At 39.6% G+C, this 19,030-nt stretch overlaps 3 protein-coding genes across 5 annotated transcripts; 2 read left to right on the top strand and 1 right to left on the bottom strand.

Annotated features, from left to right (window-relative positions):
• The first annotated feature begins 146 nt into the window (after positions 1-146).
• LOC134878635 (uncharacterized) lies at positions 147-6,097 on the top strand. 2 transcript variants are annotated; one of them, XM_063904803.1, is made up of 10 exons: positions 147-284; positions 374-451; positions 1,126-1,158; positions 1,731-1,817; positions 2,057-2,154; positions 2,231-2,460; positions 4,008-4,082; positions 4,182-4,256; positions 4,359-4,421; positions 4,590-6,097. In XM_063904803.1, the coding sequence occupies exons 1-10, from the start codon at positions 222-224 to the stop codon at positions 4,625-4,627; spliced, it is 840 nt and encodes a 279-aa protein (XP_063760873.1). In that variant the 5' UTR covers positions 147-221; the 3' UTR covers positions 4,628-6,097. The 2 variants fall into 2 exon arrangements, with proteins under 2 accessions (XP_063760873.1, XP_063760874.1); XM_063904804.1 differs by lacking the exon at positions 1,126-1,158.
• c16h17orf75 (chromosome 16 C17orf75 homolog) lies at positions 4,774-10,667 on the bottom strand. 2 transcript variants are annotated; one of them, XM_063904800.1, is made up of 10 exons: positions 10,328-10,667; positions 9,231-9,305; positions 8,708-8,833; positions 8,359-8,487; positions 8,145-8,205; positions 7,930-8,049; positions 7,430-7,494; positions 7,137-7,276; positions 6,946-7,049; positions 4,774-6,511 (listed from the first exon to the last, which is right to left on the bottom strand). In XM_063904800.1, exons 1-10 carry the CDS (start codon positions 10,468-10,470, stop codon positions 6,296-6,298), a joined length of 1,179 nt encoding a protein of 392 aa, XP_063760870.1. In that variant the 5' UTR covers positions 10,471-10,667; the 3' UTR covers positions 4,774-6,295. The 2 variants fall into 2 exon arrangements, with proteins under 2 accessions (XP_063760870.1, XP_063760871.1); XM_063904801.1 differs by lacking the exon at positions 9,231-9,305.
• Positions 10,668-11,082: 415 nt separating this feature from the next.
• Positions 11,083-18,854, top strand: LOC134877594 (BUB3-interacting and GLEBS motif-containing protein ZNF207-like). Its single transcript, XM_063903154.1, is given in 12 exon segments — positions 11,083-11,248; positions 11,602-11,728; positions 11,814-11,952; positions 12,033-12,118; positions 12,120-12,216; positions 12,493-12,547; positions 12,650-12,702; positions 13,329-13,480; positions 13,639-13,704; positions 14,663-14,884; positions 15,195-15,321; positions 15,448-18,854. Coding segments are annotated over 12 exon segments (1,329 nt in total). The 5' UTR covers positions 11,083-11,207; the 3' UTR covers positions 15,612-18,854.
• Positions 18,855-19,030: the final 176 nt, after the last annotated feature.

The following is a 19,030-nucleotide window of genomic DNA, read 5'->3' as shown; positions in this document are numbered from 1 at the left end:
GTTATTTCAAAACCATATTTGTTAAATTAAAGAAAGATCAGCTGTTTCTTCGAGACAGATATGATTTCTATTAAGCAGAATAGAGAAGTGAGTATGTCATGTGGTTGTGAACAATATTGCTCTCAGGATGCGTGAGGAGGAAGTCATACCGCACACACGCAGGTAGACAGTCATTTCACTCTCGCTCAAAGTAGTTTAAAGTTGATCTACCGAGAGCTAACATGTCTTTAGATCAGACTAAATTATTGTTAGAAAGCTTCCTAGAGAAAAGAAAAGATACTATGGTAAGTTGAAATCTACTTTGTATTAAATATGATTATTTGTGCATCATAAAGGTGTAAAAAAATGGCTACAGATTCACTTTTTTTTTTAGAAACTAAGATGGGTGACATATTGGTTCAGGCTTCAAAACACAACCTTGTTCTTCTATACACAGAAGAATGGCAGTGCTGTAAGTACACATTTACCCCACTGTGATACATCACTGGTATATTCAGACTTCTTATATTTTTCCTGAAGAGCTCCTGCTATTCCTGACGCCAAGAAATAATTAATTGATGGATGGTTACAGAACCAGAAGAAATACATTTCAGTTTTTCTGTCTTTACCTTTAACGATCTCAATGACTGAAAAGCAGTGGTGGATCAGTAAATGTACTCATGTACCTTAGTTGAGTATAGTTTTGTGGTACATGTACTTAACTTAAGTATTTTATTCTACTTTACATGTGACTTCTACTCCACTATATTTATTTGAAAACACGAGTTACTACTTACTTTTGCAGATTTATATGATTAGGACAACAATTAAATAAACGTATACGCTATGATGTAGTATTATGGATGGAGTTATCTGGAAGTATACAAAAAGTTATCCTTATCTTATACTGCAAAATTGAAATGATAGACACATGAATGCATCACTAATTATAAACCAGTGATAAAGTACTTTTAGATTTGGTTCTTAAGTATATTTTGCTGCTGACTTTTGTACTTTTACTTAAGCGACATTTTGAATGCAGGACGTTTTACTTTAGTTACACTGTTGTAACTTTTACTAAAGTATAAGATCTGAGTTCTTTTTCCACCTCTGCCCAAAAGTTATTTTGCATTGCTCTGTTCACAGTCACATTTGAGAGGCTATTACTACATTTACACAGTAAGTCTTCCACATCTTAACACTGTAAAAATAAGAATAAGAGTAACTGCTTCAGTCTCTAACTAAATGTGTTTGGTCAAGTACTGCATGCTTAAGTACAATTTGGAGTACTTCCATTAAATGTTACTTCATGCTATCACTCCAATAGACAGCTTTAGTCGTTAAGTAACTAATAATAATCTAGTGTTTAATATAAATCCAAAATATTTTTGGCACTTTCAGTTGATGTTAATGCTTTTATGTTTGCTATCTTTACCTCAAGTAAGCTTTTACTTAAGATAATGTAATTTCTTTCTGCATATTTGATTTATTGATTGCCTTTAAGGGAAGGGAATAAATACAAAATATTATTATTGTTTTCAAATATGTACTCTAGATTTAAGTAAAATATTAAATTCTTCCACCACCACTTTTGCTTTATCTGTAGTTAGTTATCCTCAGAAGTGTTTGTACATATAATGGCTGTTTTATTTAAATGTCCTTTAAAATTAGCTTATTCTTTACCGTCAAATATGCTATATTTGTCAATTTGCCTTGGCTGAGTCTCTCGCCGTCCACTTTTTTGGTGTCAGGTGCAGTCGGTGCGAAAAGTCCAGAGAGTTGCCAGTAATCGCTTTATGTTTGAGATCGTCATGACCAATGGAAAGAGGAAAGTGTTGGTAAGTCACCACTGTGGTTTGATCACAAGCTAATAGACGTTCAGACCATATGTGTGGCAGAATGTTTCAGGGTACATCCAAACTCTGGTGTACGTGTGTGGTTTTTTGTGTGCGTGGTTGTGTGTGTGTGTGTGTGTGTGTGTGTGTGTGTGTGTGTGTGTGTGTGTGTGTGTGTGCGTGTGTGTGTGTGTGTGTGTGTGTGTGTGTGTGTGTGTGTGTGAGTGGTTGTGTGTGTGTAGGCAGCAGAAACAGAAGCCCTCAGAAAGGAGTGGGTGACATGCCTCTGGCAGGCCATGAATCTTTCTACCTCTGGGATTTCAGACTTCAGAAGCACAAAGTAAGTCAGAAGTAAATTCTAAAGTTGAAGTAAAGCAGTAAATGTTCGAGCTATTGACCATTTCACTTCTCCTCAGCCTGGAACTGTGTGAGCAGCGAGAGAGATTAAACAGCAGCGCAGCCATCGCCTCACACAGTGTGATGGAGTCTCTGCCTGCTCGGCCCCTCTCTGCCCCCGCCCCGACAAACCGCATCCACCATGACATCTGGAGCACCGCCTCACCCAACTGCCCATCAGAGGAGCTGAACCCTGAGGAAGCCACGCAACAAAACACATCTCCAGCCTGTGGCTACCAGCAACACAATGGTTAACTTTAATTTGATTTGCCTATTTTCACCTTCCAAGATTTCCCTTTCAGCTCTACTCTCAAAGCCAGGTTTTTCTTTGCTTCACTTGGTATAAATTCTATAATAACCTTTTATGATGTCCCAGGTCAGGTATTTTAAATGGAAAAGAAAGCTAGAATTTGATTTACAGCCCTCACCCTGCAGCTCTTCCCTCTGTCCTTGACCCTTGGTTGAGTATAGGCTCATGCACACTCCTCATACTGTAACCTTCAGGATTGCTAGACATTTATTTATCATCCCCATCATTCATCCTGATGATGTTATGTAGCCCCAACTCTATGGGAATTACTGTCATGTTTTCTTTGTAGACATGTGGGTCTGTAAAGCCCTTTGGAATGACATACTGTGATTTGATTCTCTAGCTAGATACAATTTGGAGAAACATTTCAGATAAGGAGAACAAACCATGCTCTTGTTGCAGGTAAACTGTAGCAACGTTTGGTCTCCTTCACTTATACATAGGCTATACACTGCCCGGACAAAAAAAAGGTCACAAGCCTGTGAGGGCAGTGCTATGATCTGGGGTTGCTGCAGTTGGTCTGGTCTAGGTTCAGCAACGTTATGTTCCCAAAGAATGAGGTCAGCTGACTACCTGAATATACTGAATGACCAGGTTATTCCATCAATGGATCTTTTCTTCCCTGATGGCACGGGCATGTTCCAAGATGACAATGCCAGGATCCATCGGGCTCAAATTGTGAAAGAGTGGTTCAGGGAGCATGAGACATCAATTTCACTCATGGATTGGCCACCACAGAGTCCAGACCTGAACCCGATTGAGAATCTTTGGGATCTGCTGGAGAAGACTTTGCGCAGTGGTCGAATCTCCCGTCATCAATACAAGATCTTGGCGAAAAATTAATCCAAGACAGAAATAAATGTTGTGACATTGCAGAAGCTTGTGGAAACGATGCCACAAATCAAAAGCTAAAGGCGGTCCAACGATTATTAGAGTGTGACCTTTTCTTTGGTCAGGCAGTGTATATCGCTTATATTGTCAGACAATATTTGTTATGCCCGTCAATGCTGTAAGTAGAAACGTGCCCTGCATAATATGCCACTATTGACTCTCGCTTTCACTATCTGTAGGGGCTGCATCTGCATTTGTAGAACATCCAGTAAAAATGCCATTTTCTCTGAAATGGCCTGTGATTGGCTTCAGATTATCATAAAAGGCCAGATGGGCAGTGGTAGCGAAGCCCATAGGGATCTTGAAGGTCACTGGTTCAAGTCCCTGAAAGACCAAGTGCTACTGAGGATTCCCTGAGCAAGGCACAATTCCCTACACTTCTCCCCAGGCGCTGTACATAATGGCAGCCCACTGCTCCTACCACTATGGGGCAGAATGTAAATTTGAATGTGCATTTTCCCTCGGTGGGACCATTAAGGTTTCCTTCTTCTAGATATCTCTATATATTTCAAATGATGTGAAAAAATAAGCTGCCAACTCTAGCTTTAAAGTTGTGCTTTCCACCATGTGGCTCTAACTACTCTGTCTGATTTCAGTTACCAGTTCAGTATGCCCCAGTCGGGTGAGCAACACACAGGAAGGAGACTATGACATTTTACCACTTAGAAACAGTAGGTTCTTATATACTTTAATGCACTATCTATTGTAACATGACACACAGTACAGTATGCTGGTGTTTAAATGATAGGCCCTTTCATGTGTCTTTTTAGGGGCGTGTGGGAACCAGATGGAAGAGGGCGTGTATGACTTTCCTATTTCCTACAGGAGGGCTGCTGAACATCCGAGTGAGTGCATTTCTTCTTTTTTTCAGTTTCTTTCACCAGTGGCTGATTTAGATATAGCATAATTATAAAAAAACGGGTTGTTCATGCCTACATCTATTTCAGACCCTCCAGAGAGCATCTATGACGTACCCAGCTCTATTTTGAGGAAGCCTGATCACATTTCAGGTAAATCCTGCTTTGCGTCAACATGTCTTTGTCCTCTCACTTATCATATGAAAGGAAACCAGCTTCATAAGTGTACACAGAAATATGAATGTAACTGATCAACGTATGCAACAACAGCATCATCCTCTTTTTATTTCAATGTTTCCGTTGTTTTTTTTGCAATTGCAGAGTGCCAGCCGGAGGACGCAGACTATTGGAGGATATGAGGTCCAGCTTGAGGACACGATAGACTCTCTCTAAACCTGTGGGCCAGACACAGAATATGTGCTGCCTCACACACACACACACACACACACACTGTATGAATGTGCAAAACATGATTGTCACTTTAGATAAAATGCACAACCACAAGTCGGGTTCAGCTCTGGTATTTATTTAATCTCCTTCTATACAAGACAAAGATCACCTATAACTATAATTATCACACTGTTGTATACAGAACTGGTTCACAACTGTGTACTCAGTTACATGTCCCCAGGTTCACAGTTTTAAAGTATACACCACCAACTGTATTGCTGTATTACACACTTTGGACTGGTTTGATGGTTCCAAAACCCCTTTATGGGTTTAATGCAATATACAAAAAACACATGTTTCAGGTACAAGAGGAAGGGAACAATACAACTTAAACATGCCAATATTTACTGCAAGCAATTGTATATAGCATCTTCTTTTACTCTACATTTTAATTTATGTGTTTAGATCTTTTTCTTTTCGGGGTAATATTGGAGAAGCTTTGAAACGAAAAAACAAAAAGCTTGATAAATGTAGTGATTAGCTGGTCACATAGTGCCAGTTTAATCTCATTAATCCTACAGCTGGTGAATGCTTTTAAAGCTACGGTGGGTAATGTATTCATTATGGTTGTTATTATCTTTCCCCCCCAACAGCTATCAATATATCCACTGCTGACATCTGCTATCTGTGGCAGGACTATTATAATTATATGTAATGTAATAAATGGGACAGCTGTGAGGACTAACCGTAGCCATGATTGCTATTTACATCATTATGATTATAGTCATAATGATAATTGTTTTAAATGTATAAAAGTCTGGTTAACTCTTGCTGGCTCCTCCAATACAACTTTAAGATTTATCTCAGAAGAAAGTGAACATGTACACGGTATCAACAACACTTATTTTTCTCAGCCTAGGATTAAACATCTCATATCACTGGACAGACACACACACATACAGAAGCAGTACTCATCCAACAACAACAGTATTGTAGTGCAGGTATTAGGTTTGAATGTAAGCACAAATAAAGCCTTTGTAACAAGCAATGCATAAAAGTGATTTGTGCATTCTCAATGTGTTTCTTCTCAAAGGAGGTACAATTAACAAAAATACAAAATGATATTCAGACAAGTAATATATATATAATTCCACTCCAATAAGAAGCTTTAGTTTGGATCGGTTCTGTGTTGTGATCATTGTCAGATAGCAAAACAGAGTAGTAGTAATATTTGGTTCAAAGTATTGTTACACACTTATAATTGCAGAAGGATAAATGTTGGGAAGGTGCCACTCTACGAATACAACTAAACTTCTCTGCACCCTGAGGTCACTGTCATTTCTTTTTTACTATCTTCAATTCGAAATGAACCTGTATTGTTAAAGTGCAGTAAAGTTACACACCACATAAACCATCATTAGCATTAAAGAAAGAGGGAAGCTGGGTGTCAGTTGTCAGTGTTTTACAGTACATGGTAAAGGTTATCACCACTTCTTTTCTGGCTCTGGAAAATATTCATTTAGCAAACTGATGTTTGACTTAGGATGTTGTGCTAGGTTCAGAACTGTACAGGTTATTGTACAGACTGTCTCTCCAGCAACAAGCCCAACAACTTGAAGGGAGGTGTTGTTATGTAATCATGCCTGGGCCTGGGATTGATCCTTGAGGAACTCCTCCAGGACGGTGATTATGCTGCAGGCTTCAGGAAGGTCGCTGTGCTCCGCCCTGGCATTCTGCAGCAACACATCCCCATTTCCGCAGCCCTGTAGGAACCGATAGCAACGAAACAGGGCGTAGTGACTCATCTCGGCCTGACGCACAAAGCGCTTCAGGCTATTCATGTCCTGGATGGCCTGCGAAGTGCGAGTTGTGGTTAAAAGAGAGGAGGAAACAAATTGAATAAAAAAGGGAAGCAATCTGGAGGAAAAACTGACAGTGTAAATGAGATATTATACAGTGTATCTGCCAAGAGGAACTGAGAGATGTTGACCAATGTTTCTCAATATTGTGGGCTCGATGGCTTTTATCTAAAAAAAAAAAAAATGATAGACTTGAAGAATATAAAAGCATTTTACACTATACTTATTATCATTGGGGCATTTTTCAACGTACAGAAAGCTATTCCATCAGTATTTCAAAAGTGTTTTAGTCGTAACATTTATACATAAGACACAAAAGTGTCCAATACTCAAGTTTACATGACAAATTGACTGCTGGGGAAATGAGTTTTAGCACATGAAAACAGAGAAAAAAGAGGCAGAAAACACAATTAAAGTCTGTTTTTCACCTTAAGTTTGAAGTTCTCCAAAATCTGTCTGAGCAGGAAAGGATTACAACGCTCTGCAGCGTTAAGAAATGCCTGAATCCAGTCATCACAGAAACGATTGCTCACTGGGGGAGAAGACATAGCATAAAACTCTTAGAAAGTACAAACATGCAAAAATGACTTTTCTTCATCAGGTTTGTGTCATGACTAACCAGTGTTAGAGAGAGTGGGGGGGCTGGTGGAGCAGTCGATGATCAGGTCAGATTGTGTGTCCTCTGAGATAGCCTTACACAGAGAGGCTGTTGTGGTGTCTTGTTGGGACAGACCCTGCAAACTGGCTGCTTTGATGAACCTAGTACAGAATACAGCAGACTTTTAACAGACATAGATATAGATGGCTATTTACAATCTGTACTACATGGAAATAAACAAAAGGCCTGCTATTTTTTTAAGCATACATTAATCATTAATAAAGATGTGCTACAAGAACTGTCGTGTAACTCACCTGGACACATCGGTCTTTGTCCTCTCATCTGAATTTTTGACCTCCACAAGTGTGTGACTCAGAGCCTGCACACAAAATTGTTGTGTAGAAAATGTACGTCTTAAACCAATCAATCTTACTTTATTTATATAGCACGGATCAAATCAAATGCACCTCAAAGTGCCTCACAAGCCATTTCCAAAACTTAAAAAATGTATGTCTTATTAAGAAGTTGATAAAAAAATAAACTACAATACAAATAATTCATAATGATCAACAGTAAAATGTCAAAAAACTAAATAGAGTAAAATATATAATAGGGGAAATATAAGGAAATAAATCAACTTGAATTTTTTAATGCATAGGGTAAATTCCTTTATGTAAATACAGTCTACGGTAAATAAACATTTCAAGGAATACCTGCCTGGTAACACACTACATACTCTTTCACTATGTTTCATTACAAGTGAGAGAAAGTGCTCACTCTATTGGACATCCTCTAGAAGTAAAACATGACTCACAGCATGCAGCAGGAAGCTGATGTTGCTCTGAACCAGCTGCACCATCCGATGGATGTGCATCACAGACTCCTCGTACCAACGGCTCAGATAGGGGCGCACCTCCGTCTCAAGGTTCAGCAGCTGACACACACATAAACACAGCGCTGAGTCAGTGGTTCATTAATAATATAATGGCAAATATATTACTTCCTCACACGGTTAATATATTCTCCTACCTCTGGGGTTTGCAGGCTGCTATGCAGGCCTTGGACGTATTTATCAAGCTCTAATCTAAATGTGTATTGGGTTAAGGAAGAGGAACTATTGGCAGTTTCTCTGTACAAAATTACAACAATGTGAAGAAATACAACGATGCAGGAAAGCACAAAGATTATTCGAGCTGGAGGAGGCATAGAACTAAGGTTGATGAGGACTGTGTGCAAAGGATATAAGTTCAGTCCTTTTTCAGAGCCGCCCAGGAAGCAGATGACATATCCGTTTCCATCGGCATCAGGCTGTTCAGGAGACCTCTCCTGCTCCAGGAGGCAGCAGTAGCAGCCCACTGCCTGCTCTGGGATACTGGGGAGAGTAAATAATCAACACATTTGTGTTAACCAACATATTTTCAACCTTCATTTCCATCTGAATTTATTTTCTCTCTGTGATGGTTTCAAACAGACTTCATACAATGGTTGTTTATAACAGGATATTATAGCATGTGATGCATCCAAGAAACAATCAAAGTAGTGTGTAGCATTACCAGAGCAAAACAGTTGTGTTGAAACATGTTAATTGGTACCTGAGTTCCACAGTGGCGATGTTACCCATGCCTCCCAGCAGGGCACCTTTGCTCAGCCTCCTTGAAATGTATGTCCGCAACTCCGGCTCCGCCTCTGATGGCAGGCTGCTGTCAATCAGTGTGAGGCTGTGGGCAGAGCAGAGAGTCAGCATGGATATGAGCAACAACGGTAAGCTATGAGGAATTTGGAAACCACTCAATGGAGAACGGATGGAGAAAGCTGATGAGCATTAGCCACACAACACAACACACAACTGAGTCACATTGCTAGAACTGTGCCATGGACATTGTACCATTATTCAAAGGAAATGGATTCGCATGTTGCTCCACTTGACACATTGAAGTTAAGATATGTAACTCAGCACCATAGCAATGACCATTCAGAACAAAGTCACGAATGAAAGCAGCATGTTGATTGGATGTCCCATGGCAGCCCGTGGAAATACCAATGCACAACAGTCAAGGCCAAAGTGAGAAACGACCACGGAAGAAACGAGAAGGTGGTTGGTGTCTCCTTTGTTACCTAAAGTCATCTAGACTGGTTGTGGAGTCTGCTCGTCTCTGGTTCCATGCCGCATTTTCTGCAGAAGCCTCAGATCTAAGACAATTGACAGTTTACTCATCACCCGGTTAGTGTTTAATGAACACATCTGGTTTGACCTGCAGGAGTGTCAATTTCAGTAACAAAGGACAACAAAACCTCAAGAGTGCTTTAGAGGAGGTCAGAATCATTGACTGTATGATAATTAAAACAGTGGTACAGAAAGTCACACACCAGGGAGCTGGTTGTATTCATGAAACAAGAACAGTAATTAAGTAATGTCCAGTAAAAATATTAAAATAGGGGTAGTTAATGAGCACCAGTGGTGGAAAGAACCTAAGTACATTTACTCAAGTACTGTACTTAAGTACACATTTGATATACTTATTCTTAACCGGAGTATTTTCATTTTATGCTGCTTTATACTTACACTTACTACACTACATTTTGGAAGCCATTTTTAAAAACTTTTTACTGCACTACATTTATTTGACAGATTGATTACTAGTTACCTTATAAATCCAGATTTTTACACACAATACTAAGGGAAACCTTAAAAGTACGATCATTTTGTATGGATTAAACCAGCCAACATTATATTTAAGTCACTATGAGTGGGTAACAGAAAATAAATATGAATTACAAAGTTTAAAAATATTCTCAGTTCCAGCTTCTGAAAAGTGAAGATTTGCTGCTTTTGCCTTAAAATATTTGTTTGTTGTTTGTTTGTTTGCAATGAGGACTTTTACTCCGAATACTTAAAGTTCATTTTCCTAATCGGACTTAAATGCTTTTAGCTACTTAAGTACCATTCTCAATGCATTACTCTTACTTGAGATGTTAACAGTGTGGCATTAGTACTTATGAATATATTTTCCACCACTGTTGTGCACAATAATAACAATCCAACAATCCAAAATGAATAACTGTAATATTATTTCTTCTGTTTTACTTAATATCATTGTTACTAACGCGTAAAATTACACTGTGGACATAAAGATTCCTGCTAATTCGCAATGGTTAAGAGAAGATTATAACACAGCTGTCGTGAAAATGTGAGGAATAGCATGGACCATTACCTCGTGCCTTGATAGAGATAGATGGTGTAGTAGCTGTTCAGCTGAACTTTCTGGATGAATCCAGTAATTTCTTCGCTGTCAAAATCATCCCTCTCTTCCACGTCAATTGAATCCTGGAAGGACGAGGTTTGGGAGGTAAACATGATCCCTCTGCTGCAGGCAGATTACTATCAGCCGGATGAAACTGCAGAAAGCAAGGACGCGTTTCTATTATTTAATGTGTGTGTAGACGAGTATTAAGGATGTAGGATAATTGTATTAAAATAGTAACAGCGCACATGCAACAGCACCAGCTGTGTTAAAGGTTGGTATGTTATCTTTAATATGGCTTGTGCGCATGCGCTGTCTTGGTACGTTCTCAATAATGTCCGACTGGGGTTTTTGTTTTTTAATTTTTCTCTGTTCCTATATCATCTCTGGAGTTACACAATAAACGTTTGTAATTCATTAAAAATGATATTGTTAATATAGTGTCAGTTTTAACACCGTGGTTTAACTTGTTGAAAAAAGCAATTCTGTTTGTGAATTATTGAGATTATTGTGTGGACAAAACACATTGGTAGAATTCTGCTCAGGTGAATGTACATATATACATTGAGAATCGATGTTGTCTATTTTTAATATTTTAATTTGTAAATACGTTGATTTCTAAATGACATTTTTATTTTGTAGTAAACAAGCAACATGTTTATACCAGCTGAGGGCGCTGTAGACCGCAGCTGAAGACCCGCCGCCATCTTGAACTTCCTGTTATCGTTTGGTAGGCGTGTGTCTGTGTGTGCGTGTGTATGTGCGTGTGCGTGTGTGTGTGTGTGTGTGTTTACTGTGTAACCATTAGCTGCTTTGTTTCACAAGACAGTGAACCGACAGTACAGAAACCATGGGAAGGAAGAAGAAAAAGCAAATGAAGCCTTGGTGCTGGTATCCTTTTCCAATCCTTGCATGCATCTACATCATCTCGCTCTTATCAAGACCTGTATCTGTTTTAGACATCGATAACCTTATTAACATGTAACGTCTTAGCTAACGTCACTGTGATCATAACAACACTTGTGCAGCGTTAGCAGACTAACACTATGAATGTATAGAAGTTTTTCACCTTGTTGCTTTAGTTTAATGAAAAATGAAAGGATATTATGCGAGGCTGATTTGATACCCTGTGATCTGTGTTAGCTTACGGTTTTGAGTAAACAAATGCACTACATGTCAATATGATGTAACATAGCATTACAATGATCTAGTTTTCAGCGGGGTTTCCTAAATGTTAATTTCAGGTACTGTAACAGAGATTTTGATGATGAAAAGATTCTTATTCAGCATCAGAAGGCAAAACACTTCAAATGTCACATCTGTCACAAAAAGCTGTACACTGGCCCTGGGCTGGCAATCCACTGTATGCAGGTGAGGATATGTATAATTCAAACCATCTTTGTAGAGTGGAAGTCCTTTGTTCATACACTTCCTCACTGTATCACTTGTATCATAGGTGCATAAAGAGACCATTGATGGAGTCCCTAATGCTATACCTGGAAGAACAGATATTGAGCTGGAAATATATGGCATGGAGGGTATTCCTGAGAAAGACATGGAAGAAAGAAGAAGACTCCTGGAACAAAAGAACCAAGGTATGTGCATAAAAATACCCAAATGTACCGTCATGTCACGGCGTATTCAAGAGATTTATTGTGCCCATGCCTATTTTCAGAGACTCAAAAGAAAAAGCAGAACCAGGATGACTCTGATGAGTACGATGAGGATGACGAGCCCGGACCCTCCTTTCAGCTGCCCGCCTGCAGGACAGCCGCAGGCCACATACATCCCCCCCATGACGCAGCCTGGAATGCCTCCTGGCTCTGGAGCACCAGGGATACCACCAGGAAGCTACTCGGGTAAGAAACAGTCACTACACAGCAACTTCAACATTAGTATCATGCTTTTTATCTGGCAAAAAAAGGAAAATGTACACCTGCGTTTTGTCACTGAATAGATTAATGTATTGCACATGCCACATGGCACTTGATCAAATTAAATAATAAATAATAATTATGAATTCTGTATTTTTTACATCATGTTAAAATAGCAATAATACCTAAACAAGCATAATACCAAATATCCTTATATAAAATATTTCTATATTTTAGTGTGTCATATTCTTTTTGTTTAAGGAATTCCCCCAATGATGCCAGGAATGCCCCCCGTAATGCCAGGAATGCCTCCAGGGTAACATTTTAAGATTATTAATTAAAAATGTCATTCGTATTTAATCCCATTGTCATGATATCTGGGTATTTTAAACATGGCCATGCTTTCTCGTGTGTTTAGGATGATACCAATGGGCGGGATGATGCCACCAATGATGGCCGGGGTGCCACCAGGTAATGCCTCGTCTGCATGCGCCGTTATAAAATAGTACCCTCCACAACATTGCCATCATTTCCGTTTTTTTTGACATTTAAGTTTTTATTAAAAAGTTAAAATAAGTCAAATTTGATATAAAGAAAAAAATATAAACAAGTTTTACAACTAAATCCAGCAGTGGCTCAGTCAGTAGGGGCTTGGACTAGGAATCGTAGGGTCGCCGGTTCAAGTCCCCGAACAGACTTGAAATATGGAAACTGGACTGCTTCTTGGAGAGGTCCCAGTTCACCTCCTAGGCCCTGCTGTGGTGCTCTTGAGCAAGGCACCAGACATCTCCAATCCCCCCCTCCCCATTGCTCCCCGGACGCTGCACGATAGCTGCCCACTGCTCCTAGAACTAGGATGGGTTAAATGCAGAGGACTAATTTCACTGTGTGTGCTCTGCTGTGTGCATGCATGTGACTAATAAAGAGGGTTTCATCCTCCGATTCTATCTATCTAAATAAAGTTACATAATAAGGAAACATATCAGCATGTAAAGATACCTATTTTGAAATGAAGGTTTGTAAATATATATTGTAACACAGCTGCAGTGAGGCTTTACTTGTTCCCTAATGTTATGAATTTGTTTTGCTGTTGTCAGGCATGCCTCCTGTGGGCCACCGCCCTGGCATCACACACATGGCTCAGGTTCCCCCTGCTGCAAACGTCCTGACCCGACCTGCTGTTCCTGCTGCCACTGCCCCCCCGGCCCAGCCTGGTTCCTCAAAGCCTCTTTTCCCCATTGGTGGACAGGTAGGACCTTTATGACACCATTTATCACTTCTAATATCCCTCAGTTCTCTGATAGGGCATTCACTTATCCTTTTGAATAAGGGACTATCAAGCAACCCTTCTGCTGAATGTAGAAATCATCTCTATCCTGTTATTCTTTACTCTCTCCTGTGCTGCAGATGGGGAGTCGCGTTGCAAGTACAAGTGCAGATTCTCAGTCCGCCCCCCCTAAAGCTCTGTCACAAGTATGCAGCTGTCTGCCTGCTCTGCTGTGACAACCTGCAGCTTTACACCTGGCATGCGCATACATTAAAATAATTTGCCTGTGGTGTTATGAGGCAGATTCCTTCTGTTTTAGCTGTTAGAAAAGAAGAAACATGCCATTGTTTGCATTTTGTTTTGTTACAAATCTGCATCTACAGAATAGAATACATCTGAAACATTTGATTAAGCACCGTAACCACATGAGACAATCGAGAGTCATGCAGATTTGTAAATGAAGCTGCTTTATTCTGAGCTGCTGTAGGTTGATATAGCACAGCTTGCTCTTATGGATTGGTTTATTTGTAGGCTACAACATGGATTTGACTCAGTCATACTTTAAAGGGTTACTCTCCCATTTGTAGTACATCAGTGTTCTAGAGACGACTGCGAGAACATGTCATTATGAATTGAAAATACTCATTTGCACAATCACAACCTGATAATCCATGTTCTTTTTGAGACTTTTAGAGTTTAAATCCGATTAATCCACCAACATTTCTCAAAACGAAATCTTTGTACTGTCCAGCTTTCAAATCCCACATTTTGAAATGTTCTTCTCGGCCACTTTATACAGACATCTGAAATACTTGATTCTGAATCGTCAACTTCTGCATCCTCCTTCTTATTAACAGACTATTGCTATGTATGCAATTATATCACATTTTTCTTAATTTAAAACATTTTGAAATCTATATATTTTTTTTTCTTATATTAGAGGAGAAAATGTTGAAATCACCTTGATTGTGTTTTTTTCTTTTCTGCTTTGCTTGAACCAAAGGTTAAACAAAGCCAATTTAAGTAAATGACCCTTTTCATAAACAGCAGGTCTAGACATTCACACTCATTAATGGGAGCAACCACAAAGTATGACTACATTTTTTGGGGGGAAATGAAATACTTTCCAGCTTCTCTAATGTGTTTTCTCCCCTCCTCCCTCAGAGTCAGCAGTCAGGGTCTCCCCACCCGCCCGCCTCCTCCTCTGATCCCTCAAAGCCCACATTCCCGGCTTACACTCAGGCCACCGTCGCCGTGGTCAGCCCCAGCACTGCTGGCAGCAGTACGCTCTCCAAACCTCCCTCCACTGTGACCAGTAAGCCTGCCACTCTCACCACCTCCAGTGCAACCAGTAAGTTGATCCACCCTGATGAGGATGTCTCACTGGTGAGTACTCCGCCTTCAACGCCCTCCCTTACCTGGTTTTGTGTTGGCATTTTGTTGTTTTAACACACATACAAATGTATAACTTGGTACATTTCCTTATACTTTGTAATAGGTTTTAGGACATTCTTTAAGGGACAGTTAGTTTCTTTAAGTACATTGATTAGAACATTTTTCAAAACTGTTATAGTTTTTATAGTAAGTAAGAATTTGCCGAAGTCAATAAATGTCTTTCCTTGTGTATTTCTCCTGGCTGAGCTTCAGAGATTCAGTGTCCAATAAATGGTTCTCTTTTGCGTTCTGTGTCTGGTAGGAGGAGTTGCGGGCTCAGTTGCCGAGGTACCAGCGCAGTATATCCCATCCAGGCCAGACCCCCACTGCTGCCCCCTCAGTGGGGGGCATGATGGCTCAGCAGCCCGGCATGAGGCATTCCATACCTGGTAGGCTACTGACCGCCTTTCATTAGTTGTTAGCATGTTGTTTGTGTGTTTACCATAGCTGTTTATTCTTAGCTGGGTACAAAACTGTACTTCAGGATGAGATCCATAAAACCCGTGTTTCCACAGGACAGTACGGGTGTCCACCCCAGGGGATGCCCGGCTACATGCCAGGAGGGATGCCTCCATACGGACAGGCCCCTCCTGTGGTTCCCCCTGGGTACCAGGGAGCCCCTCTGCGGCCGCCCCTGGGTATGAGGCCCCCTGTCATGTCTCCTGGAGCCCGATACTGAAGCCTGCCATCCTCTCTTCTATAGGTTTGGACACTCAACCCTTTTCTAATGTCCTCAACTGCTAGTAGAAACCAGTATTGGTATTGTAGTACCGCCACGTACTGTTTATTCTACTACTGAGCTCTGAGGAAGAGACACTGAATACAAAAGAGTTATAACAGCACCACAGAGCGCATGGGGAATATTTACTGTACCTAACCAAGAGTATGAGCTGTTGTTTGAAACCATCTCTGTTCTGTGGCTTCTTTTCCTCTCATGTTTCATTCAGGTGTGTAGAAGTGTAGTAGATATGGTTCGTAGTGTTGTGAAGGCGCTGGAGTTACATGGGCAGTACCCACCCTTTATCAAGGCAAGTTTTCTGTGAATACCTTTCTGTTCTGAGCTAAACAGTGAGGCCTTCACAGCACGTAGTGCTGTTGGACTTCGTGTCCCCAACTTTGTTTGGTGAGGGCTTCATTTAACTGTTCATGCATTCATTCTGTGTTATGTTTATAGTTTTAATGGAGGAGATTCTCCCATAACCTTAAATACTTAATGAAGTGGTATATGTATTGTTGTAAAACTGTATTGTAATAAAATGTGGCAAAAATAAAAGACTCTTCTTTGCGGGACGTTAGTGGGGAAGAGACGTCACAGCAGGTTTGTACTCCAGTTATAAACATGCTCATTGTTGTCTTTCAGCTGAATCAACAAAAGTGCACCTCTGCTTTTATTTGAATAATGCTAGTAAATGTTTTACTTTTCAATACAAGTATTAACCGTTCAAAAGATAATAAATAAATGATTGGTAGTCTGTACGTGGTGAGTGCATTTTTCAGCTGCATAACCCCCGGGTCGCTGTGGTGCTTAAACCCAGATTTCTCTTCTCCCTGTAGCAATGCCATGGGGGACTGGCTGAGGCCGAGTCTCAGTGTAGCCCTGTTTCAGCCTGAGGCAAGTCTCACCATTTTTCTGTCTTCTCATTCATTGCCAGGGGCCCTCACAGCTTAAACGCTGTTGGATCTCAAGGTCCCCAAACTTGCAGCAAGTTTGGTGAAGGCCCTTGTTTCTGTTTTTGTGTTTTCAGGCATGTCAGCTGATGTGAACTATGTTGTATACTGCTGAGATTGTACAGTATGTGTCATTGAATCTGTATTCTCCATTACGTGTTGGTGGACGCATCAGGAAGCTTGGTTTTCATTTAATAATTTCATATCCAGTAATGTGTAACAGCCTGTTTGTTGGGAGGTTTATGATGTCTGTAAAATGGCTTTTCCACTTAATCCTGTTTGTTTCATCAGCTGTCCTCACTGATCATTTGAGTTTAACTACTTACATGAAGGAGAACTCTACCAGTACCAGGTTAGTTAAAGCTGTAAGTACCACTGCTGTCATTTTAACCTCCATCGACCTGAGTTTTGTACACACACTTATTATTAAATCTTAATGTCTCATCTTTTTGAAAAACAGAAGATGAGCGGACAACAATTCTAAAGTATTTTACATGGTGACAGCCAAACATTCACTTTAACCTCCAGAAACAACTCGGGGCAGAAATGTCAAATTGATACTTGAGTGTCAAACATGTTTCTCTTGTTCTAGTTTAGGATTCATTTGATTACCATTTCCATATAAGGTTTGATGGGTATAACCACCATTTCAATTAAGGATTAAATGCTCTACATGAGCAATACAGAGTCTTCAGTGGTAAGTATGGATGCATCACTCTGTTTAATATGCTGTGGTAGTGTTGTTTACATGAAGTGGCTATCTGCCCATTCAGGTTTCAACTTTGTTTGTGTTTGCTCTTTGTATTGTAGATTTGAAGTTTTGTACAATTTCATTACGGTATTTTGTTCCCCCAGGTTTAATCATTTGAATGTTGCTGGTTCTTTGTACCGTGAATATATATAAATATATTTTTTGAACTTCTTTTTATTTTATTTTCACATCAGTCATGCAGTGCATCAAAACAAAATCTTATATGACAAGTTGAAAAACATACAAAAAGGTCATACAGTCATACAAGGTGGAGATACAACACAATAGGGGTCCAGTTATTGAGGAATGCTTCTGACTTAAGATGTAAAACTGCAGTGGTATATTCCATGTGATAAACCTCTTGGACTCTATCCCTCCATTGAACTATTGTGGGGGGCTGTGGCTTCAACCAGGAGGCCGTTATGACTTTATTTGCAATTAGCAGAAGTGTCCTTAACAATTTTGTGTGGCTATCTTCCAGGAAGTCCTCGGGTACTATGCCCAATACAAAATGCATTGGTTCCATCGGCAGGTCTATAGACAAGCACTGCTTTATTTCTCTTTGTATGTTTTTCCAATATTCCAATACTTTTGGGCAATCCCAGAATATATGTGTGTGATCCCCTGGTAAGCCACAACCCCTCCAACACTCAGGCGAAGCACTACTCCACCTTGATATAACAAGTGGTGTTCTAAAATACCTCATTCTCAGCTTCCAGCCATATTCCCTCCAACTGGGGCCATTTGTGACTTTATGACCCTGTTCAAGTGAAGTTTCCCACTGTGTGTCAGATATTATTGCATTCATCTCCAATTCCCACTTTTCTTTAATATCCAAATGATTCTCTCCCTGATCCTCTTGTAGTGCCTTATATAAATATGATATTATTTTTATGTCACTGTTCCCTGTATAGTTGAAATGAAAATATGCTCTATTTTAGATGGTGGGGAACAAAGCTTTTCCCATTCTTTATGTTTCTTTAGATAGTCCCTTATTTGTAAGAACCTAAAAAAGTCTTCATTTGCTAAATCCCACTTTTCTTTAATTTGTTCAAATGACTTTAATACAGTTCCCTCAAATAGCTGGTCCCGTGAATCTTTTTGAATGTACATTGTTTTCCTTTATATGTATCCTACTTTTGAGGTACAGTTTATTTTTTAGGACTTAATGATCGATTGTAAGCTTTATTAGGATTTTGTGATTAATGAAGACAGACACTGTAAATACATGCTACTGTATGAGTAAATAAATAACTCCCCTGTCCAAAATGTCTGGACAAACAACCATATACTGATCCAGGCAATACTGAACATTACTCAACAAGAAAACTCTTTTGGAAATATTGAATTCATTAATTATAGTAGTGCGGCAGATTTTCTTTGGAAAACTGAAGCTTCCTCATTACTGTTTGTTTTAGGATTGCTCTTTCGAAACCCTACTGAATATTATTTGTTATTTCTGCAACAATGTTGTTCTTAAAATAAACCAGTTCATAACTATAATTTTGTCTCTTTTATTATTATTAACATTATTTCATGTATGTGAAAACACTAAATGGGACTCCTCGATATCATTAGAATATGGTGTTACTGTAAGTGAGTCAACAAAACCCTAATTATAAGGGAACTTCCGGTAAATGACCTCGGTTAAATCAGGGATATATCTTTTGCAAGTTATA

Source organism: Eleginops maclovinus, chromosome 16 (genome assembly GCF_036324505.1).
Source record: "Eleginops maclovinus isolate JMC-PN-2008 ecotype Puerto Natales chromosome 16, JC_Emac_rtc_rv5, whole genome shotgun sequence".
Lineage (NCBI taxonomy): Eukaryota > Metazoa > Chordata > Actinopteri > Perciformes > Eleginopidae > Eleginops > Eleginops maclovinus.
This window is presented reverse-complemented; position numbering and strand designations above follow the sequence as displayed.

Bases quoted from the DNA above. Each gene is read 5' to 3' on its own strand.
- LOC134878635 (XM_063904803.1), top strand. From the start codon at position 222: ATGTCTTTAGATCAGACTAAATTATTGTTAGAAAGCTTCCTAGAGAAA. The intron at 1,159-1,730 runs GTAAGTCTTCCA...TTTTGGTGTCAG, and splicing joins GCTATTACTACATTTACACA to GTGCAGTCGGTGCGAAAAGT. The intron at 2,461-4,007 runs GTTAACTTTAAT...GTCTGATTTCAG, and splicing joins TGGCTACCAGCAACACAATG to TTACCAGTTCAGTATGCCCC.
- c16h17orf75 (XM_063904800.1), bottom strand. From the start codon at position 10,470: ATGTTTACCTCCCAAACCTCGTCCTTCCAGGATTCAATTGACGTGGAA. The intron at 8,050-8,144 runs GTAGGAGAATAT...TGTGTGTGTCAG, and splicing joins GCAGCCTGCAAACCCCAGAG to CTGCTGAACCTTGAGACGGA. The intron at 7,277-7,429 runs GTGAGTTACACG...ATTCTGTACTAG, and splicing joins ACAAAGACCGATGTGTCCAG to GTTCATCAAAGCAGCCAGTT.